Below are 24,047 nucleotides of genomic sequence, written 5' to 3'. Positions count from 1 at the left end.
GCCAGCCGCGCCCCTCCGTCCGCGGGGCCCCCAGCACCGGGTCCGGCCTCCCGGCGCGTCCCACCGCCGGGGGCTGCGTGCGCACGCGCGACCACGGCGGGGGCCGGGCCTCGCGCCCCCTCTCCTCCTCCTCCGCCTCCACCCCCCTCCTCCTCCCCCCACCGTCCCGGCCCGGCGTGGGGGCGGAGGCCGTGCGCCTGCGCGGAGCCGCCAGTCCGGCAGGGCCGCAGCCGCGGGGTGGCCGGCGGTTGCCGTGGGGACCGCGGGTCCGTCCCTTCTCCGGTCCCCTGCCCCGCGCCGCTCCCACCGAGACGCGGAGGACGACCCGGACCCTTCTCTCCCGCCGGGCCGAGCTGCAGCCGGCGACCGGGCGAGAGGCGGTGCCGCTCCCAAGATGTCGCAGACGGCCATGTCCGAAACATACGGTAGGAGGCCGAAGGAGCGAGGCGGGCGGGGGCGCGGGGGCGCGGGGGCGCGGGCTCAGGGGGCCGGGGGCGCGGGCCGGGCTGTGTGTAGCACTGACGTGTCCTGCTTTTTCAAGTTTCGTCCTGCCTTCCCTCCGCGCTCGCACCCGTGGGGTTTCCCCTTTCTTCGCCCAATTTCCGTAGCTCGGGGTTTGGAAAGCCAGTTCCAGACTTTCCTTGGCGAGGTTGTGCCCGACGAGGATGGGAAGGACTTGGGGCGACGCCTGCATTTCAGTGTGTTCCCCCAGTCTTCCAGCGTGACCTTTCCTGGTTTGGAATTCCTTTCTTTGCCCTGGGATTACAAGGAGAAGTAATCGATAGACTGACTAATCCACGCCTTCCTTCGGAGACCTCCCGCCTCATTTACTGCTGTTTCTCAGTCTCTCCAGCTTTTTAGTCCTTTCTGGGTTGCATTACGGCTATTTATAAATGTGCCTTTTTGAAACCGTAAACACCCTGGAAGCAGAGCCCTATCTGTTTAATCTTTGCTTCCCCTAAAACAGCCACCCCTGGAGGGGTCTCCACAAATAATTTTTGAGTAGTCGAAAGCCTTCCTAATTCACATACTGTGTTTTTGTTTTGTGGTGTTTTAGCCCTGCCTGGTAAGAACAAATACTACCCTACACGTCTCGTTTGCGTCAGGCTTGAGGAGATGTTTACCGGTCTCTAATCACTTGTTCAGATGTGTGCATTCTGAGATTAAGTCTTTGATCGGGAGTTTTACAGTCCCAGGGAGAGGTTCAAGTTCAAAAGTGTGTATCTGATCTCGGATCACTTGTGCTGGCCTTGCTGCTGCTCCTTTCACGAATAGGCGAGGAATGGCGTGATGGAGCCGGCAGGTGCTAGGAGGCGCTGTCCACACTGCGGGCAACACAACAGGCGTGGTTCTTCTCTTGGAGCACGCAGTCTAGTGGGGGATACAGAGTTAAGGGCATCATGACCCTAACGAATGAGTAGTTAAAACTTCAGGCAGGAAGGAGTTCTGAAGGAGCGTGATCTGGGAAAGAATGTTAGAAGGAAATCTGACCCAGACTGGGGAGGTAGGAAGCAGTTCTCAGGGCTGAACAGCAGATACTCGGGCCCAGACAGCAACGGAGAGAAATGGAGTTCCAATAAGGGGAGCCTAAACAGTGGGACAAAGGTGAAGGTGAGGCAGAGAGGGCCTTTGGAACATTTCCATCTTTCTTCTAAGAGGGGTGAGGTCTCATTTGCTTCACCTTCAGCCCCTCCTGTGACTTGTGCTTGCCCTGTTCTTGGTGCCACTTGGGCATTACATCTGTTCCTAGAAGGTTTAGGAAACCCTCCAGGAAGTCGATGGCAGTTTTTCATGTTGCCATTGCTGTACATGGACCTGTGCACCTGTGTAGTCTGGTTCTCCCTATAGAGAATCACAGTCAACGAATTTGTAAAGAAAATACATTTCTCTAGCAATTTTCAGCTGTACTTTTGCTTTTCTTTATTTTCAAGTGCTCCTTACCCCACATTTTTTTGGGGAGCCTTAGGGAGGGGTGGAAAGTCTAAATAAGAAAACCAAGTGGGGATTATAAATTAGTAAGAAGGGACTGGAAGACTTTGGGAGATAAAGCTTTTTCATTTATCTTATATGAAATAACTTTGATAAAATATCACCGTCTCTGCTTGACTTTAGACACAGTTAACTGAGCTCTTTAACATCACGGATTAACTGATTAAATGATGATCCAAAGGCTTTATTTTTTTTTTTAGATTTTTTTATTTATTTGACAGACAGAGATCACAAGTAAGCAGAGAGGCAGGCAGAGAGAGAGGAGGAAACAGACTCCCCGCTGAGCAGAGAGCCCAATGCGGGGCTCGATCCCACGACCCTGAGATCATGACCTGAGCTGAAGGCAGCGGCTTTAACCCACTGAGCCACCCAGGTGCCCCAATCTAAAGGCTTTAATCAATAGTATTCTTATGTCATGATACCTCCCAAGTACATTTTTACTTTTTTACTTGCAATTTCATCTTCTCCTCTAATAGAGGTAATTTAGAGGAAACTAATGGAATAGAGAATTAGTTTTAGAAACAGCAAATGTGGCAGTTGAAATTGCGGACCTAAAATAAGAATTTAAGAACCAACCAAAAGTCCTAAGGTGTCACCTTCATTTATCACTGACCATATTTGCACAGCATTGTTCCCCCAAAAGTAAAACAATCATTTGACTCTTAGATAGCTGGCAAATGAATGTGTGCCTAACCTTTAAACTCCTTTGTGCTCTAGGGTTATTTTTTTCTTCCAGAAAAGGAGGCTCTGTGTAGCTCAACAGGGATAGGATGAAAATTAAAGAGCCAGTGCTTATAGAGTACTATTTATGAGCTATATCTACCTGTTTTTTTTTTTAATTTTTTTTAATTTTATTTATTTATTTGACAGAGAGAGATCACAAGTAGGCAGAGAGGCAGGCAGAGAGAGAGGGAAGCAGGCTCCCTGTTGAGCAGAGAGCCCGATGCGGGGCTCGATCCCAGGACCCTGGGATCATGACCTGAGCTGAAGGCAGAGGATGAACCCACCGAGCCACCCAGGTGCCCCTGTTTTTTAGGTAATATTCTACCTTGTTAAGGTAGATAGATAGTATATTAGTATTATATAGTATATATTAGTATTATATAGTATATATTAGTAATATATAGTATATATTAGATATATATTAGTAATATAGATATATTACTAGTATATATATTATACTATATATTACTATATATACTAGATATATATACTATATATATTAGTAATATAGATATATATTAGTAATATATAGTATATATTAGATAATAATCTACCTTGTTAAGGTAATATTTCACCTTCCATAGACTGAGTAGCAGTCAACATTTTGTTGCTTTGAAACTATATAACCATATAATATTGAATACTGTATATAATATTGTAATACAAAATTGAAATCTTAGATAGGTTTCAGATTGAAACCCTGGATCTGAATATCTCTAAACTGAAACAGAGTTTCCCAAATATTGTTAGATTCTCTGCACTCTTAAGCCTTGCCAGTTAGTATGGCTTAGAACTTCCTGAGGAACTCCAGACATCTAAGACTTGGGAGGTCAGAAATTGGCCCTAAGTAATTCCTGACACCAAGACTTTGAGACAGAATTAACAAGTTGAATAGGTAGTACCAAGCAATGATGGTCAGAAAGGTGCTAAAAAAATATAAGTGGTGCCAAAAATGCTAGGGAAGAAAAAAGTAAGGGCTAAAGCAGTCTACCATGAGGAAAAATCTCTGCACTTTGGAGTTTATGCTTCCTACAGTGAATGCAATTTGTGAAACAGGAACACAAATGGTGAGTCTTGTGCTGATTTTTATTACAATATAGTCTTAATATTTTTATTTTGTGCTTTATTTTGAATGCACTATATTACAGTACTTACCACGTAATTTGGAGAATTATCAAGAGATTTTCTTTTAGGAATACATCATTATTGATGGTTGTGAGCTGAATTGTATCCCCCAAAATATGTTCAGGTCCGAACCCCAGGTACCTGTGAACGTGACGTTATTTGGAAATAGGTGTAATGTAATCAGGTTGAGATGAGGTCCTGTTGGGTTAGGGTAGGCCCTAATCCAAAGACTGGTATTCTTGTAAAATGAGAGAAATTTGGGCATAAACACATGCAGAGAGAATGTGATACAGAGATGCAGGCTGAGATCGGAGTAAATGCTATAAGCCAGAGATCACCAAGGATGGCTGGCCACCACCAGAAGCTAGGAAGAGGCAAGGAGGGATCCTTTCCTAGAGCCTTCTGGGAAAGCATGGACCTCCTGACACCTGATATCAGACTTCCAGCCTCTAGAACTGTTAGACAATAGGTTTCTCTCATTTTAAGCCCTCCGGTCTGTGGTATTTTGCTATGATGGCCCTAAGAAGCTAGTACATAGGCTTTGGTAGTTAGAATATGACTCATGGAGAAATTGGGGCTTAATAGGTGAGGCAGAGGAAGGAAGATATTTTGGGCAAAGGAAGTAACATCTCTAAAGTTACGTGGAACCGATAAAGTATTAAGTAACTTACTGTTAGAGAAATCACCAAGATGGCTGTTACCTTAATTTCAGAAAAGACAGGGTGTGTAAACAAGATCAACAAAGGAAGCATATAACATCAGGATAAAGAACACTTCTCTAAATTTAATGCATTTATTATGTTTAATGTTTGTATTTTTCTTTTTCTCATTTGCTGAAAATGGATGAACATTTTAAGAACCAGAGTTTGGGGAACACTACAGCAGTGGGTCTCAAACTGATGGGCCCCTGAGTCCTCTGGTGTGTGAAGACACAGGTTCTGATTCAGTAGGTGTGGGGTGGATGGAGGTCCCACACCTGATCAGCTCCCAGGCCAGGCAGGTGCCCGATTGAGTATCAAGACCTTGTGCTATATAATGGCTCCAATGCCGTAGACGTTTGAAAATATTGTTCTTTAGAAAAGCAGAACTTGCTGATAATTTTTCATGGTCATTTGAACTATAAAGCCTATCAGTCCTTGCCTTTGAATGTCTTGTTCCTAAATCTTTATTTCCAGTCATATCATTTACTCAAGCTTACTATCTTATATTCAGCTTCCTACCTAACTATTCCATTTGTATGGCCTGTGGTATCCTAACACAATGTGTCCCAAACCCAATTAATTACCCACCCCTATTCCCTTCTGTCTGTCCCATGTACCCATTTGCCTAAGAGAATTCTTCAGCCACCTGTGTCCTGAGTCCACTTGGTTTCTGTCTTTTAAACTGACCCCTTAACATAGAAGAGGCAAGGGAAGGTGAAGTTGGGGCCAGCTTAGTGGATTATAAGGCAAGAAGACCCATCATCCGAAGGTTCTTCACCACAAGGACTAGAGCAGTTGTCCTAGACGTTTGCCTCTCGTGGCTGGAGGCCGCGTAACTGTTGATAAACAGCATCTCCTGCTTGCCGGCGGGCACAGAGGTGGACTCCTCAGGCAGGGATGGGCTCGGTGGGTTCTGGCAGGGGCATGTCGGAAGGGGCTAGGTAAAATTTACTTGGGGACCCAGACTGCTGTTAACATATGCCACAGCTTCATGGGAATATCATAGTGATTTAAGTAAATGGTATTTCCAAAGCTTTTTGTGCTCCTTGAAAAATGGTTCTGTGCAAGTATCAAAGTGAACTTTACTTCTAGAAATAATAATGATAACATCTTTACTGTGAGGGACCACATCACCCACATTTTTTGGAAAGTATCTTGTGCTTTAGGCCCTTTGTATGGGATTAGCCATAATGGGATTCTCAGGCAAGGTTCAGTACTGTACTGGTCGCTTTTATCATATGTAACCAGGCTGGTGTGTTGATGGTCTGTGCTCTGAATATTTCTTTGAAATGAGAAGAAAGCTGCTGTTTCTTGAATTATTTCTTATAACCCATCCTCTAGAGATTGGTTAGGCTATTGGAATGGATTTTTTTTTTCCCCCATTCCTGAGAACTCCATTAGGATACATGCCAGTGGAAATAGTTTGGGGAAAACCTTTGAATCATCTGTGTTTTGCAGTGCTTTTCTCTGTCACTGCTTTCTCCATCAGTATGATCTTGATAATAGATATGTTCTGTATATTTGAAGAATACTTTTTTGCTTCTCTGTAGCTGCAAATATAATTTAAAAGCTAAAATGACATGCAAGGTACTGTTATTTAAAGGATGGATAGAGTAAGGCTAAAGTAGAGAATGGCCTACAGTAGCACTATAACACATAAATCAAATAAACACTGTGTAACTGCAAAGTTTCTTCCTTTGTAATCCCCCCATAACCTTCCCAAACCAAAATAAATTTACATTGAGAGATTTGACCGATAGCAATACATCCCTGATAGCGATGACTTTGACACCTGGAGAAAGAATGCTTTGTGGCTCAGCCATAGCCAAGGGCAACTCCTCCACTCAGGATGGTCAACTTTTGTATGACAGTACACAGTTGTGTCTGTCTTTGGATTCTTTCTATTTCTTTGGCATTTAAGTCTTAAAAGCAGCGAACAATATTTAGCTAGGGGGAGGGTTCACTATTCATGCAGTCCTAATACATTATGAACGAGAAGATGTGTTTGAAGAGGGAAGTTTGTAATGTGTTATGAATTTTTAATCATGTAGAAAAACATTGGGAACTTTAAAGCAAAGCCTCTCTTTCTACCGTGTTATAATTTAAAATATTATTATATGTAGTGTGCTCCCTTAGTTACTCTCCTGTCTCTTGTTCATTTGCTTATGCCTGTTATTACAGGAGTCCTCAGAAAATAAATACTACATTTTGGCACTGCCTGTGGGAACTTTGCATATCTTTTTATTTATTTATTTATTTTTAACTAATCTCTACACTCAGTATGGGCCTCGAACCTACAACCCCGAGATCGAGAGTCGCACGCTGCACTGACTGAACCAGTCAGGCATCCTAGGGACTTTGCGTATCTTTTTATAATTTGGTTAAATCTCAATTGTGACAAAGAAAATTTTTCTCTCAAGATGAGACCGTAAGTTCTTTAAAAGCAGGGGACTGCTGAGGTGACTTTCTGTCCCTGGTGTGGTGGATGGCTCCCAGACATAGCCTTCAGAGACTGCTGAAAGCACCTTTGATTGGATTCCATTTGAGAGCAGCCTTTTTCTTCTCGGGTACAGAATATGAAACAAAGACCAGGTTAATAGAAAACCCAACTTTAAGACATAGTCTTCCTTTCATTATGGTAGAAGTCAAACAGTTTTTACATTGTGTGTAATATAAATGCAATAATTAAAACCCCTTCCACTGCCTTCAGCTCAGGTCATGATCTTGGGGTGCTGAGATAGGGCCCAGCAAGTGTCTGCTTCTCCTTCTCCTTCTGGCCTCTCTCTCTGCCTCTCACCTGGCTCGCTCTCTTTCTCTCTTTCTCTCTCAAACAAATAAATAAAATTTTAAAAGAAAAAAAGCCTTCTTCCACAGACCACCTTTGCTTGAATTGAAGAGGTCACACAATGCATCCTTTAAGAAACAGATTTCCCTTCTGAGGCTTGGACTCTGGAAGCAGTTCCCAGGGTATGGGAGCAGAGAGCTGGAGGTCCTTTCCGAGCTTTCTGGAGTCACAGGGCTTGCATGCTGCTGCCCTGTTGAGCGAACCCAAGGAGGGAAATGTTGATCAGTGGAGGGGAGTTGGTCAACGGTGGAGGTGAACGAGCTTTGGAGGCAGGATTTGGTGTGTCCATCAGGCACATTGTGGGGAGACTGGCTCCCTGCTCAGTAGCCAGGGGGCTCATAGGGGCAGACAGACAGATGATTCAGGATCTGAATCTGTGGCCATTGAACACTCAAATGGCTGGCATTTGGTGGTAACCGAGTAACTAGCGGGGGATGGAACTCCCCTTGCTCTATGACCAAAAAATAGAAGAATTTTTATAAAATTATGCTTAACAAGATTTCTGTTTAATAGATAATAGGTGATTAGCTTTTTTGATCATTTTATCAAGTGGAATGCTTTCCACTGCAGGGGGTAGAGAACCCAACTCAGTATGCCGTAGGTAATATGAAAAAGTTTTGTTTTGTTTTGTTTTTCGAATAACTATAGATGAGGAGGTTTCAGGATTGGCTGGTTCAGAAGCTCAGCTGTGTCAGCAAGGACCTAAGTGCTTCCCATGTCTGTCCTCTAGCTAGCTCTATTGGTGTCATCCCCCTCAGTGACAAAGTGGCTGTTCCTTGTAATCTGTGTATGCCTTACCGTAGCCATGGACAAAAGGAGTTCTTTGCTGCATTTATGGAGTAATAGTCCTTCCTGTTCATCTGGTTGGGCCTCATGGGGTCAGGTGCCTGTCCCTAGGCCAATTATGTGGCCAGGGTAACAAGTCGCACTGTTTAGCCTAAGCCTGTATGTATTTCTCACCAAGTCTCTGGCTCCAAAATGACCGTAATTGGCTTAAAATTACCAAAGCCTGTCTCCAGTTTTGGGGTCACATTCACCTGTTACTTTGGCTCCTTGGGGGAGTAGCCATTAGGCAGATAACCTCTACTACAGCAGCATCTACTACAGTCTCCAAAAAATGCAAGTTACAATTCAGCTTCCGCTGTTTGTTCTGGGTAGTGATCTTCCTGAAAATGATGGACCTAAGTGTTCCTTCACGCCCCTCTTCCTCCACTGAGGAAGTAGGCAGAGAAAGCAGCCCAGCAGATGAGAGAGCGTGGGCCTCAGTCCACCTTGGCTACACGCACACCCATCAGAGTCCCTTGTCTTAGAAAAACTGAAATTTCTCTTGTCGTTTTGTAGACACGATATACCTGCAGGTGTTCTTAGTTCTTATTGTCTTTGTGAATGTGCTAAAAACACGTGGTGTTTTGAAGACTGACATCCCTCTTCAGAGTCACTGTGACCATGATAATACTTTGGGGGCAAACAGAAGTTGGCTATTTGGCGACTCATTTTTCTGCTTTTCATATATTAGCACCTTGAGTAATTCATCATAAATACGTATGTAATGTAGGATACTCTACCTTTATGAGAATGAAGTCCATACTTTTTATATTCAGTTCTGTAGAGACATTCGTAAGCCGAGACATTGCTAAAGCTTTATTAGTAAAATTGATATTAAAGTGTCTTTTGTTATTATGCACACAAGTTCCTTTCAATGTTTACACCTATAAAAGCTTGGTGAGTTAGAGTATTTTCTCTGGCATGTAGCATACAATAATAAAGTGAATTTTCCCTATTACGTTTTCCCAAGAAGAGCATTATTTCTGGCTATTGCGTGACTGAACTAGCTTTCGGGGTGTGGGCTGGTTGAAGAGTCTTCTGGTGTTAACCTCTGGCTGTTTCCCTGGTTATGCCTGAAGTTGTTCCTCATTGAAAAGCTATTGGTGTAAGAGGCTGAATTCTCTTACCTCTAGATGAAGGGCGATATTAGAGCAGTGTGTACACAGAGTGCTCTGTGGCGGTGTCTCCGATCCTTGAGACTGCGTGAGGTGGACACGGGCCCACTGATGGGTGAGGAACCTGAGAGGTCCAGTCCTGGAGCTGGGAGAGGTGGAGCCAGAATCTGGACTCAGATCTACCCTGCCTCGCGTGCCCGAGGGCAGTCGGGCTGTTACTCGGCTTCTCTGTCTTATACAGAAATCTCCATAGAATCTCAGGTCAGTGGTGACCCAGAATAAACATTCCCACTGGAATTCATTGCTCTAGTGCATGTTCTGGACAAGCATTGGACATTTAATATGAGTCAGACTCCTTCTCTGAACTCAGCATGAAACTGGGACCCAGGGAATAGCAGGGACCGAGGTGTGGCCCTCCAGACCAACGCGGAAGAACTTTACCGTCGATAAGGGACGCCTTCCCAGATCCGTGTGATCTCTGTGTGTGTATCGTTGTCGTCTCACAATTGGTGTAATTGCAGATATTGTTGTAGAACTTGAGGCTTGCTTCATAATCACAGTTCAGAAAGACAGCGTTCTGTGTATGTATCCTCAAATAAAAAACTAACTGTTCAACTTGTCTCTTTTAATTACACTAGTTGGAGTGTTCTCTGAAACATTTCACAAACCACTTATCCTTTTTTTTTTTTTTAAGATTTTATTTATTTATTTGACAGAGAGAGAGACAGCGAGAGAGGGAGCCCAAGCCAGGGGAGAGGGATCATGATCATGGCCTGAGCGGAAGGCGGACACTTAACAACTGAGCGACCCAGGCATCCTACCACTTACCCTTCTTAATACAGTTTTATCCTCATGTATCAGAATCAAATGGAACATTGTACTCTTTAAAGTATCTAAACTTGTTTCTTGCTGAAGGGTAGTTGTTTTTATTAGGTTTCTTTGTTTCTCTGTACTGACCTGGCTACTGACTTCTTTTCAGGACAGTTTTCCACTTCGGGAGCATTATTTTTTTTTTTATATGTCATTATATCATGTGGAAAACAACTCCGAACTTGCAGTTTCCACGCTGGGTGGCTGACCAGGCTCACCCACCGGCCACCTCGTTTGCATGCACACAGCTGGCCCACAGCAGGTGATCCCGATGAGGCCTTCAGCAAAATCGCAGATGGTGTCCCAGACTTGAGCAACGATCAGAGTCTGTGCTGCCAATGTGAAATCCACGGATGTCACCATTCCTCTCCGCTGGCATTTAATTCAGGCTCAAGCAGACCAGCAGAGGGCCAGAGTTAGGCTTTGCTGTTACTCCTGCCTACCTTTCCTTATTGCCTGGCAGCTCCGCAGGTCACGTGTTCCGCTGCTGCCCAACCCTTCTCCCTTCCCCAAGCCAGCCCTTGACCAAGTTTCACAGTGCAGCTCCTCTCCGACCAGTGTGCCAGAACATTTTTTTCTCTGAAGGGCCATCTTCTGTTGCTCTACTGGCTCCTTCTCTTTGCTGTTGCTTGATGACCTTGGGGTCATTCCGTATTCTGCAGGGTCACCTGGCGTAGGGCCTCACTTTCCACTCCCACTCCTCACTGCTCCTGGGTGACTGCCGTGTCCCTGCAGAGCGGTCAGTGCGCGGCTCAGTGCCCAGTTCCTAACTTCCTCTCTTCTGCCCTCACTGGAGTTACTTCCCTGGCAGCTCACATGTCCCATTCTGCTCACTCCCACCCAGTCTTCCCTGGAGCTCCAGCCTCCTGGGCACCTCCATCCCCTCTGCCAGGCGATGAGCTGTCCCCTCTCCAAATAGGACACCATCGACCTTTCCTCCCACTCCTTCCTTCTCCATCCTTCAGCTGTACATGCTGCTTCCCAGCCTGCCTTGCCTGCTGCTGTATGGACAGCTCTCTTTAGATTCAGTTCTGTGGCTTAACCGTCTGCTTCCGAGGGACTCTCAGTAGTACTTAGCAATCCTCTCCCTTCGCCTGGCCGTCCTGCCCTTTCTCTCCACCTGCTGTTTTAAACCTTCGCTAATCTGTTCAAGCCCCTTTTCTCATGTCTGGTAGATGAGGGAGGGGGAACAGGTCCTGCTGGGGAACCACATCTCCTCCCCTTCCCTGCTCCAACCTGGGAAGTGACTTGACCTCATGCTCTCCCTTGACCCTTCTCTTGTAGTCGCAGAGGCTAGGACGTCTCTCTTCCTGTCTGGGACCAGTCCCTGCCTTCTGCTTTGGCCCTCATTTCTCGAGTTTTCAGACTTATACCACCAACCATCCTTTCTTTTGCTCCTGGTAACTTCCAGTTTGCCTGCCTCATGCTCTGCAAGCCCCCTGAACACCCGTCTCTTTATCCCGTCACAGCCAAGCTTCTCAGAAGGGTTGTCGTGCTTCTCATCTGCGGTACCATCTTCTTCAGTCGCAGCACCTTAGGTGAGGCTGAGCTCCCGTGGGGTCCTGGGACTCGGACCCAGCGGACACTTTGCACCTCTGCCTTAGGACTGCTTCCCCATATCCCCACCATGTTGGCTCACAGGCATTTTAAGTTCAATCTCTCTGAATCTGCAGTCATTATTTTGCCATAAAATGGATTCCTCCTTCAGTATTATCTCCCTTGCTGGTGTCACACACCAGCTGGTGCCCTAAGCCAGAAACCACAGAATCCTCTCAGATGACCCCACTGTCCCAGCGTGACACATTTCTTCTGCCAGGAAATGAAATGTGGACCGAATCCTGTGGTCAAGGCCACCCACCTTTGCCTCTTTCTGACCTTTGGAAATCTGAAAAGCCAAACTGTTGTTTGTGGGAGAAACTAGGAAGGCAAAGGCCATCTTGTCTATTCACTATGATGTCATTTTCTGGAAGATTCAAGGTCGTCATTGGCAATCAATTGCTGAACAAGTGTGCTGTGCTGTTAGAGTCACTTTCTGGCTCGTTTCCTGGTCAGTGGTTGCCTTTGCTGTCAGGACCTGGATGTCATTGTGCCTGTGGCTCACAGTCCTCCTTGGTATATGCTTCTAATCGGCTGCACTGTGGTCTGGGAAGTTAGAGCTTCCTTAAAATGAATATAAAGACAAGTCAGTAATGAATGAGTTTTCTCCCAAAGACTGAAGCCTTTGGCTTTGTGTTTAGCTGTTTCGGTTGGCTTGAGGGCATTTGTTCCTGATCTGTATTTCATCTGTGTTCCTGAATGGTCTGACCTTTTTTTTTCCCCTTCTGCTTCCATTTATTGTACCTTATTTAAGAAATCCTACCCTTCCCCTTCAGATGATGAATGAACTTCACTGCCTTTCAAAATTTTGCCTTTTACACTTGCATTAATTTACCTGAAAACAATATTTATGGATGTTTTCAGGTAGGGGTTCAACTTCATATTTATGCCCCACGTGGATACCCAGATGTCCAGCTGTTACTTACCAAATTCTCTGTTCTCTTCTCCCAGGCATTTGTGATACCTGCTCAGTCATAAATAAGTAGGCTTGTTTCTGGGATCTCTACTCCATGGTCAGTGTCCATCTTTGCCTGAATGGTTAACTTTTAAATAGAAACCCATTTCTGTGTATTTGATAACTTTTCCTATTATCTCATTTAAATTTCTCATGGAAAATTAAAAGCACATTAATAGCATATGTTCATTTCATTTTTTTCTATTTTGGGATGTGGTCATTCCCCCACCTTCTAGCTTAATTCATGCTGAGGAAACCCTCATCAGGTGACTGTAATTATCACAGATTGGAGTCAAATAACCTCTTTGTGATTGAGAGCCTTAAAGTTAATACCCGTTATAATAAAACCACATCAAATTTGATGTAAGTAGACATAAGTATTTAACTAGTTCACATTAGGTTATCTTCTTATATAACCTTTCTGTAATATGGCTTATCACCCGCTCCTGTTAAACCCTTTTGTAGCTGTGAAGCCCTGCACACTTAACATATGAAACACATACTCTATATTTGATGTATGTGTCATTCAACTTCAAGCAAGGAAAGAGAAAAAGAAAGACAAACTGAACAGATTATCAAAACACAATAAATCAGTAAAATCAATGCACATTCTACTGTACCCACAGAGACGGGGGCATGAGGCCAGCAGACCTCAAATACCCGCTCTCAGAAGAGAGAGCATCAGGCTGTACCCCTGACCTCCAGCTTGAAGGTGAGTGCATGGGGCCCCCATCTCCTGGTGCTCAGCTACAAGGAGGTCTGTGAATTCCAGACCCCCTCGGAAAGAGGAGGGGTATCAGCTGCAAGTCTCATACAGTTGGCTTCTTCTCACTACAAGGAGGAATTCATTACCCATCGTGGTGCTTGGTTTTATCTGCGTTAGCCAAACACAGATCTCTCCGCACAAAAAACAGCACACGGGACAGCTTGGCTGCTAACGCGTCCTCCTTCCTTCTGCTCCATTTCCTGCCTGGAGCCCACCCTGTGGTGCTTCCTCCAGGTTAGGACTGTCCGTAGTAGACTTATAGTCAGTGTTGGATACTGTCTCCTCTTCTTTTATTTCTTACAAAGCTCTTTATTTTGAGATAATTATAGACCTACATACAGGTTTAAGAAAAAATACAGAGCCCTCCTGTGCCCTTTCCCTGTTTCCCCCAGTGGTAATATCACGCAAAACTCTCCTAAGAGACCACCACTGGGTATCCAGAGAGGGATACCACCGCCTCTGAAGATAACACCGTACCAGTGTTGCGGCAGCTGCAGAAACACACATTTCCATCCCCACAGAGAGCTCTCCTGTTGCCCTTGGGTAGGCACACACTTATCCTTCCTGGTAACCACTACTGTGTTCTCTATGTCTGTGATCTTGTCATTTCAGCAGTGTCCTTAAATGGAGTCATGCGTCGCATCATCTTTTGGGACTGACCGTTTCTCTGGGGATCCCTCCAGGTTACAGCATGTACCGTCAGTTCATGCCTTTTTCCTGCTCAGCAGGATTCCTTGGTTTGAGCATATGAGACTTTGTTCACCTGTTGAAGAGCATCTGGGTTGATTCCAATTTGGGGCTCTTGTGACTAACACTACTATAAACGTTGGTGTACAGGGTTTTGTGTGAACATAAATCTTAATTTTTCTGGGATAAATGCCTAGGAGGACAATTGCTGAGTCATATGGTAGTTGCGTGTTAAGTTTTTTAAGAAACTGAACTAATTTCCAAAAGTGTGTTCCACCGGCAGTGTGTGGGTGATAGGATTTCTGAGCATCCTCGCCCTCATTTGCTGTTACCACTATTTTTGATTTGAGCCATTCTGGGAGTTGTATAGTGATGCCTCATTATGGTTTTGATCTGCATTTGCCTGATTATTGGTTAATGGTGTTAGAAATACTTTCACATGCTTACTTGCCATTTGCCTATGTTTTTCAGCGAATCTCTTTCCATGTAGAAACCGTTTTCCAGTTGGATTGTTTGAGTTTATCCTGTGGAGTTTTGAGAGGTTTTTTGTTTGTTTGTTTCTGTTTTTAAGTATACAATCTAAATGCTAGTCCTTTGTTGGATATATATTTTTTGGTCTTTCCTTCCACTCTGTAGCTTATCTTTTCATTCTCCTAACAAAAATTTCTTTAAAAAAAAAAAAAAAAAGAAGGATTTATTTGAGAGAGAGAGAGAGAGTGTGTGTGTGTGTGTGTGTGTACACAAGCAGGAGGTACAGAGGGAGAGGGAGAGAGAATCTTAAACAGACCTTGCGCCAAGCACAGAGCCTGACGTGGGGCTTGATCCCATGACCCCAAGATCATGGCCTGAGCCAAAACTAAGAGATGCTGAGTTGACTGTGCCACCAGATGCCCCCAAAATTCTCCACAAAGCAAAAGTTTTCAATTTTGACAAAGTCCAATTTATATGTTTTTCTTTCTCTGGCTTGTTATTTGGAGTCAAGCCTAAGAACTCTTTGCTTTTCCATAGATACTAAAGATTTCCCCCCAGATTTTATAGTATAATGTTTTGCCTTTAAGTCTGTGACCTATATTGATTTAATTTTGCGTAAGGTATGAGACTCAAGTCATAGTGTCATTTTCTTCCCTTTATGGATATCCGGTTGCTTCCTCTCCATTTGTTGGGAAGGCTAAGTTTCTGGCATGGAATTATTTTGCAGGGTTTTTTTTTTTTTTTTTTTTTAAAGATTTCATTTATTTATTTGAGAGAGATCACAAACAGCGGGGAAGGGTAGAGGAAAACGCAGGAAACCCAACACAGGCCTCGATCCAAGGACCCTGGGATCATGACCTGAGCCAAAGGCAGACACTTAACCAACTGAACCACCCAGGCGCCCCTGTTTTTGCAGTTTTAAATTCTGTTGATGACTTAGTGTAGGTCTGCTTCTGGGTTCTCTGTTCTGCTCCATTCGTCTGTGTGTCTCCAAGTGTTGATACCATACAGACATCATTACTGCAGCTGCATAATGAGGTTCGGATCAGGTGAAGTGATTCCTTAGCTATTCGAGTTCTTTTGTCTTTCCATATAAACTGTAGTATAAGCTTGTCTATGCCACAAGCCTTGCCAGAATGATGATAAAAACTTCATAAACGTGTCAGTTTGGGGAGAATTGACATCTTTACTGTGTCTAGTCTTCTAATCCTGGAACACAGTATATCTCTCCTTTATTTAGATTTTGTTTTTGTTGTTTTTTCCGCTCAGCGTTGTATACTTATGAGCACTGAAGTCCTTCATGTGTTTTGTTAAACTGACACCTAAGCAAATGTTTTTTTAAGATTTTATTTAAGAGGGACGCCTGGATGGCTCAGTTGGTTAAGCGGCTGCCTTCGGCTTGGGTCATGATCCCAGGGTCCTGGGATCGAGTCCCACATCGGGCTCCTTGCTCGGCAGGGAGCCTGCTTCTCCCTCTGCCTGCCTCTCTGTCTGCCTGTGCTCGCTTGTTCTCTCTCCCTCTGTCTCTGACAAATAAATAAATAAAATCTTTAAAAAAAAAAAAAGATTTTATTTAAGAGAGAGAGAGCAGGAGTGCTCCCACAAGCAGGGGGCGGGAGCAAAAGGAGAGGGAGAAGCAGGCTCCCAGCTGAGCAGAGAGCTCTACACAGGACTAGATCCCCGGGTCCCAGGACCATGATCCAAGCCTAAGGCAGAGGCTTCACTGACTGAATCGGTGCCACCTACGTGTATTTTCTGAGTGATTGTGAGTGGCATTATATTTTTAAATTTGATGCCCACATGTTTGTTGTTAGTATTAGAAATACAGTTGATTTTTATATTCTGTAATCTTATAGGAGATTTTTGGTTTTGTTTTGTTTTTTTGAGATTCCTTGAATTTTCTTGTATACAATCATATCACCTACCAATATAAACAGTTTTATTTCTTCCTTTTTGATCTGTGTGCCTTTGTTTCCTTTTCATGTCTTATTGCACTAGCTGGAACTTACTGTGTGGTGTTAAAAAATAGTGGTAAGAACTGACATTCTTGCTGTGTTCCTGATCTTAGGGGGAAGTAGTCTCATCATTAAGGATAAGGTTAGCTGTAAGAATTTTTAAATGCTCTTTATCAAGTTGAGGAAGTTCCTCTCTGTTCTTTTTCTCCCCCCCCAAGGAGTTTTATCACAAGCACGTGTTGACTCTTGTGAAATGCTTTTTCTGCACCAATCTGACTTCCCTTTTTTAGCCTATTAATATTGATTTTGAAATATTGAACTGGCCTTTCACCTCTGAAATAAAGCCCACTTGGACATAGTGTATAATTGTATTTATAAATATAAATATTAGTGAATTCTGTTTGTTAGTATTTTATTAAGTACTCGGGGATATTGTTCTATAGTCTGTTTTGTTTCAATGCTGTCATCTGGTTTTTGTGTCAGTGTAATAATAAATACAAACACATAAATAAAATCTTGAATATTTTTATGCTATGTAACATGCATATATGTAATATGTCACATGACTTAATATGTACTTAACACATACTTATATTAACATATTACTTGCATATAGCATGTGAAACATCTTTAATATGTCAAATATATAATGTCAAAATTTTTAAATAAACAAAAACATATAGCAAGTTAGGTAATAATAAATACCAACTTCCTAAGATGACTTGGGAAGGGTTCCCCCTTTTGTTTTCTCAAAGAGGTTGTATAGAATTGTGTTCTTTTTAAAATATTTGATATAATTCTCTAGTGAAACCGTCTCAGCCTGAATATTTTTTGCGAATTTTAAAACTAACAATTCAATTTTATTAATCACTGTAGGGCTCTTTAAATTTTGTCTGTTTTATGTTGAGTGAGCTGTGGTACTTTGTGTTTTCAAAGAATTGACCTGTCTCATCTAAGTTGTTAAGCTAATGTGTATGGAATTGTTCATGTTACCCCTTGGTTATTTTTTTGATGTCTGCAGGGTCTGCAGTGATTGCTGTTTACTTCCTGAAATCAACTGTTTGTGTCTTCTTTCCTTTACTTTGTCAGTCTTAGTTGTATAAATGGATTAAAGGTAGCCCTCTATATTAGCCTCTATTTTGTTTTCTTCTTCATAGCAAGCTAGGACATTAGTTCAAATTCTACCAGCACTACACTAAAATTCTTACACCCTAGGTTGCTTAAAATACAGCCCAAATAAGTATATTTTTAGCCATTTAGAGACTTCCTGCTTTGCATACCCTGTGAAATTAACACTCACCATCTGCTAACCTTTGATAAACAAACTCAGGGGCTATTAAAGACCTCAAGCCGCTGGCTGCCCACCAGACTGCTGGGTGACATCATGTGGACACATAAAGCCCCTCTCCAGACCCTTCTCCCTCAGAAGTCCCCTGCCGTTGTCCCCTTCTGGGCACCTTGTCTGGAAGCTCTCCTGCCATGAGGGATGTCCCCTTCAGTGCAGCCTGTCAGAGTGCTGCCCAAAGGAAGTGGATTTTGCCATCTCCCAGTCATGTCTTTTTCCTGGATCAGCCCCTAATTCCTTGAACTCATAACAGTTTTGCCAGAAATTTATCAGTTTTATTGATCTTCTCAAGGAGCCAGCTTCTGTCTCATAGATTTTCTCTTTTGTTCTTCTATTTTCAGTTTCATTGATTTCTGCCCCTTTTTATTTCCTTCCTTCTGCTTGCTTTAAGTTTATCGTACTCTTCTTTTTCTAGGTTCTTGAGGTAGGAATGTAGATAATTGACACTTTTTTCCTAATGTATGCATTTAGCGTTCTAAAGTTTTGCTTTAGTTGTATCCCACAAATTTTGATAGGTTGTAATTTCTTTTCCATTCAGCCCAATATATTTGTTTGCTTTCCCAGGAGACTTCCTTAAATCAAAGATTATTTAGGGGCTCCTGGGTGGCTCTGTCAGTTAAGCTTCTGCCTTTGGCTGTGGTCGAAATCCCTGGATCGAGCCCCACATCGGTCTCCCTGCTCAGCGAGGAGTCTGCTTCTCCCTCCCCGACAGCCCCCCGCCAACTCATGCTCTCTATCTTGCTCTGCTCTCCCTTGCTCTTAAATAAAATCTTTAAAAAAAAAAAGAGAGAGAAATCATAGATTATTTAGAAATATGTTGGTTAGTATCCAAGTATTTGGAGATTTTCCTGTTGTCTTCATGTTACTTATTTCTACTTTGATTACATTGTAGTTACGAGAACACATTCTTGTGTGATTTCCATTCTTTTAAATTTGTTGGGGTTTGTTTTGTGGCCCAAGATACAGTCTAACTTGATAATATGTCTCATGGGTCCTGGGAAAGAGTGTGTTCTGCTCTTGTTGGTGAAGTATTCTGTAAAAGTCAGCTAGATCGCATTGGTTTGCTATGATTTTTTCCTTCTGTATCCTTGCTGATTTTTTCCTAGTTCTCTCAGTTGTAGAGAGAAGGGTATTGAGGTCTCCAACCGTAATTGTGGATTTGCCTGTTTCTCCTTTTATTTAGTTCTGCCAGTTTTTGCTTGACATACACTTTATATAGCTCTATTTTATTAGTTTCAGGTGTGGATTCTTGTCTTGCTGGTGGATTTATTCCTTTATCATTATATTATAACCCTTTTGGTCTCAGGCACTCTTCCTTGCTCTGAAGTCTGTTTTATCTGATAATAATAATGCTTTCCTTTGACTCATGTTTGCATGATACAGCTTTTTCCATCCTTTGATTTTCAGCCTGCCTGTGTCATTCTAATCAAAGTGAGTTTCTTATTGACAGCATATAGTCATGTCATGTTTTTTCATCTAATCTGCCAGTTTTCGTCTTTTAATTGGGATATTTATAGTTTCCATTTATTGTAATTATTGGTATATTAGGACTTATTTTTACCAGTTTTTAATCTGCCCTGTTTTTCATTTCTTTTTCCAGTGTTCCTGCAGTTTATGTGAACATTTTTAAGAATTCTATTCACTTTATTTATATTTTTGAGTATATCTCTTTGTATAGGTTTTTTAAGGGTTGTTCTGTGTGTTAAACATTATAAATATATTTCACAGTCTCCTGCTGTCATCATTTTCTCCATTTGAGGGACATATAAAAACCTTACCTTCTTTTACATCTCTTTACTGTGTCCCACCTTTGATATAATTGTCTTAAATGTTTCCTCTCCTCATATTTAGAATCACATAACTGTTATTCTTTTTGTTTAAACAGCCAGATCTAATTTAGAAAGCACAATAGGAGAAGAAGAAAAGTCTATTGTATTTATCCTTTTTTTTTTTTTTTTAAGTTTTTATTTAAGTAATCTCTACACCCAACATGGGACTCAAACTCATGACCCGGAGATCAAGAGTTACCTGCTCTTCTGACTGAGCCGGTCAGGCGCCCTTACTTATTGCCGAGTTCTTCCTTCCTTCCTGACATTCTAGGCTCCTTTTATCATTCACTTTCTGTTCAGAGAACTTCTTTACCTCTTTTAAACATGCTTTTAGGATTGGTCTGTTATGGACAAATTCTGCTAGAGTCCCCCCCACCCCACCCTGCCCCCAAGAATGTCTTGATTCTCCCTTCATTCCAGACGGTCATTTTCACTAGATACAAGATTCTGGACAGAGAGTTCTCTGTCACCCCTTGAAAAATGTGCCGCTTTCTTCTGGCCTCTGTGGTTTTTTGATGAAAAATCTGCTGTCACTTGAGTTATTTTTTTTCCTCCATAGGCAAGCCATCATTTTCTCTGGCCTGTCATTTTCTCTGGCTGCTTTCAAGAACTTTTCTTTGTCTTTAGTTTTCAGAAGTTGAGTTATGATGTATGTTGGCATAGATTTATTTGGATTTGTCCTCAGCTTTTTGAATCTGGATTCCTGTCTGTTGCCAGATTTAGAAAGTTTTCAGCCATTGTTTCTTCGAGTACTTTTGCAACCTTATTCTCTTTTCCCTCTTCTTTCCTGACTCCAGTGACACAAATATTAGAGCTTTTTTTTTTTTTTACTAGGATCAAGGGTTCCTGAGGCTCTGTGCATACATTTTCAGTCTGTTTTCTCTCAGTTGTTTAGATCGGATACTTTCTGTCATTTTGTCATCTAGTTCACAGATTGTCTCCACCGTCCCTTCCAGTTTGCTGTAGTTTTCAGTTCTAAAACACCATTTGGTTCTTTCTATCTGTTATTTCTTTGATAAGATTTTCTCTTTGCCAAAGGTTTGTTTTTCATTTGTTTCAAGCATGTTTGTATTGGTGAAATATTTTTATATTTAAAACTCTTTTAAAAGATTTTAAGTTGCTTTAAAATTTTTGTTATCCATTTCTTTTTTCTTTAAGATTTTATTTATTTATTTGTCAGAGAGAGAGAGAGAGAGAACGCACACAAGCAGGGGGAGCGGCAGGCAGAGGGAGAAGCAGGCTCCCTGCTGATTGAGGAGCTGGTTGTGGGACTCGATCCCAGGACTCTGGGATCATGACCTGAGGTGAAGGCAGACACTTAACTTACTGTGCCACCCAAGTGTCCCTTGTCATGCATTTCTGATATTTCTGTCATTTGGGCATTGGAATCTGTTATCTTTTTTTCTTTGAGTTTGAGACCTTCCTGGTTCTCAGTATGTTGAGTGACTTTTCCTTGAAGCCTGGACATTTTTTATATTATGTTACGAGACTTGAGATCTTTATTTAAATTGTTTATTTAACTGGTTTCTACTCTTGGGCACAACCTTGTTACTGCCAGGTGAAGGTAGAAGTGCAGAGTCTGGGCTGGGCTTCCGTTGACCTGTGGGTGGAGGGAGTGCTCCTTGTTACTGCTCGGTGGGGCCGAGACCGCCCATGTTCCACATCTCCCACACCAACATCCACCAGCACCACCACCACCACTACGGGGGCTTGGGGTCTCTGCTGACACTGTGGGGAGGCCTGGGGGCGGCTCATGACCAGCTACCGGGAATGAGAGTCTTGGCTCTGTGCTGCTACACCACCCTGCTATAATGAGGTTCTCCGGCCTCACTGGGGGACGTCTAGGCCCCCCACTCAGCCTTTGCTGGCATGGGTCAGGGTGGGGTCCCAGATTTTCCTGTGCTGCTTGGCTGCAGTAGAGCCGTTGATGTGTAAAAGTTTTTTCCTTGCTAGGCTGCCCTCACCTGGCTCTACAGCTACACAGAGCAGCTTTGGGGCAGGAGGTGGGTGGGGTGGGGCTTTTTAAAATCTTCACCCATTGCCATTTGCAGATTGCCAGCTTGTTCAGCTCCAGGTCTAGGGTATGTGAGGCGAAAGGAAAACCTGAAGAACTCACCCGTGTCCTTTCTCAGGCCCCAAGGTCCCTGGCCAGTCTGCCTTCTTTGCTATACTTTCAAAGTCTCCTTATGTTGCCTTTATATATACTGTCTAGTGTCTTAGGTTGTACTGAGCGGGAAGAAGTACTTCCATCTCAGCTTCTGGAAGCAGAGGTATACCTTGGCCTTGAGTATAATTTTTGTACATTGCATTCTACATTAGAGAGTTTTTGGTTTTGTGCTCCTCCTCTCAACACTGTGATTATCTCACTGCCTTATTAGGATAAGGAACCTAATTTCCTTTGGGATAAGGAACCTAATTTCCTTATAGGGAATTTTTCCTTCTTCCTGATTGCCTTTATAGTCTTAGTTCTTCCATTTCACTATGATGATGATGTGTTTAGATGTGAAGTTATTCTTATTTATCCTTCTCATGGGTCACAGTTATTTTGGATCTGACAGTCCCTTTAACTTTAATTCTGTTGAAATTCTGAGGCATGATTTCTTTTAATGTTGGCTCTATACCGCATTCCCTATTTTCCCGTTCCCAAACACCAATTAGAACTGTATTGGACCTTTTCCTTTAATCCTCCATTTAAACCCACACAGTTTCCTCTCCTCTTAACTCTTTGTTCCGCCTTCTGGTAATTTTCTTCAGTCCCTATTCCATTAAGTTTTCTCATTTTTGCTGATTTCTTTTTTTTTTAAACCCATCCATTCACTATTTAATTTTATTTTTTTAAAGATTTTATTTATTTATTTGACAGAGAGAGAGAGATCACAAGTAGGCAGAGAGGCAGGCAGAGAGAGAGAGGAAGCAGTCTCCCTGCTGAGCAGAGAGCCCGATGCGGGACTCGATCCCAGAACCCTGAGATCATGACCCGAGCCAAAGGCAGAGGCTTAACCCACTGAGCCACCCAGGCACCCTCACTATTTAATTTTAAAGACTGCAATTTTTATCTCTGGACACATTCTAGAAATCTACCTATTTTTTCATATTATTTTATTCTTATAAATTCGGTTCCTTTTTCATGGTATTTGTCATCTTGGGTAGACATTTGACCCATGAATGACACAGGCTTGAACTGTACATGTCCACTTTACATGAATTTTTTTACAGTACAGCAATGTAAATGTGTTTTCTCTTCATTATGATTTTCTTAGTAACATTTTTTTAGCTTGCTTTATTGTGAGAATATAGTATATAATATATAACATAGAAAATATGTATTACTCTACTTATGTTATCAGTCTAGAGTGGACTATTAGTCAAGAGTGGACTGTTAGTAGTGAAGTATTTGGGGAGTCAAAGTTGTATGTGGGTTTTTCAGCTGCACAACATGGGATGGGGGAGGGGAGTAGTGTCAGTGCCCCTAACCCCTATGTTGTTCAAGGATCAACTGTACTTTTTTAGGTTTTTGTTTTTGTTTTTGTTTTAAATCAAATTCTTGGAAGTGTAATCTACCTGCAGGTGGTGGGTTTGTGATGGATTGTTTCCTTGAGTGTCTTGTAATTTTAGATTGTGAGCTCATCTTCAAGGAGCTGTAAATGTGAGAATCCTAATTCTTGGGTTGAGCACATGTCCTTCCAAAGTAATTCTTCCAGGCATCCTAGTCATGTCACTTTCATTCTTATTGTTGCTCAGTTCTTGATTTGGAGGTTCATTGTGCACATGTTTATGTAAATTTGAATTTCAAAGCCACCTGTCTTACCAGCCATGATTAGTCTTCAAAGGGAAATGTTTTTCCCATTCATTAAAGAGGCCAGGCAGAGTGAAAGAAGTCTCCTCATCTCCCTGAGCTAGTGAATAGATGTTTTTCCTCCAGCCTACCCTTTCACTTCAGACCTAACCTTGAGAAGAACTCAGAGTTAGCTCTCTACTCCCTCCTTCACATGGGCACAAGCTCTTATGCTCTGTCCCATACACATTTTAGACTCAATACTGACACATCTGGTCCCCTATTGCTTTTTTTCTGTTTCTTCTCTTTCCTAAGCATCTAGAATTTTCCTTTCTTTCCTAAAAGCTCAGCTATGCTTTTTTTTTTTATGTGTATTTTATCCAGCATTTCTAGATGTTTGACCCAAAAGCGTTTTCAAACAAAAAGATTTTCTACTAAAGTATGAATACTTACCGGTTTGAGCTACAAGATGTAG

The 24,047-nt window shown here is 42.6% G+C and overlaps 1 protein-coding gene across 1 annotated transcript in view; it reads left to right on the top strand.

The window, feature by feature from the left end:
- The first annotated feature begins 229 nt into the window (after positions 1-229).
- Positions 230-24,047, top strand: part of LOC111160515 (RAB4A, member RAS oncogene family) — a 47,613-nt gene continuing 23,795 nt past the window's right edge. Inside the window, exon 1 of the mRNA XM_022523666.1 lies at positions 230-425. Coding sequence (XP_022379374.1) covers positions 395-425 — 31 coding nt within the window. The 5' untranslated portion in view covers positions 230-394. The remainder of the gene's footprint in view (positions 426-24,047) is intronic.

The sequence above is a fragment of the Enhydra lutris genome, unplaced genomic scaffold (assembly GCF_002288905.1).
Source record: "Enhydra lutris kenyoni isolate GAN:26980312 unplaced genomic scaffold, ASM228890v2 scaffoldscaffold76, whole genome shotgun sequence".
Lineage (NCBI taxonomy): Eukaryota > Metazoa > Chordata > Mammalia > Carnivora > Mustelidae > Enhydra > Enhydra lutris.
Note: the sequence above shows the minus strand (reverse complement) of the source record. Positions and strands in the feature narration are given on the sequence as shown.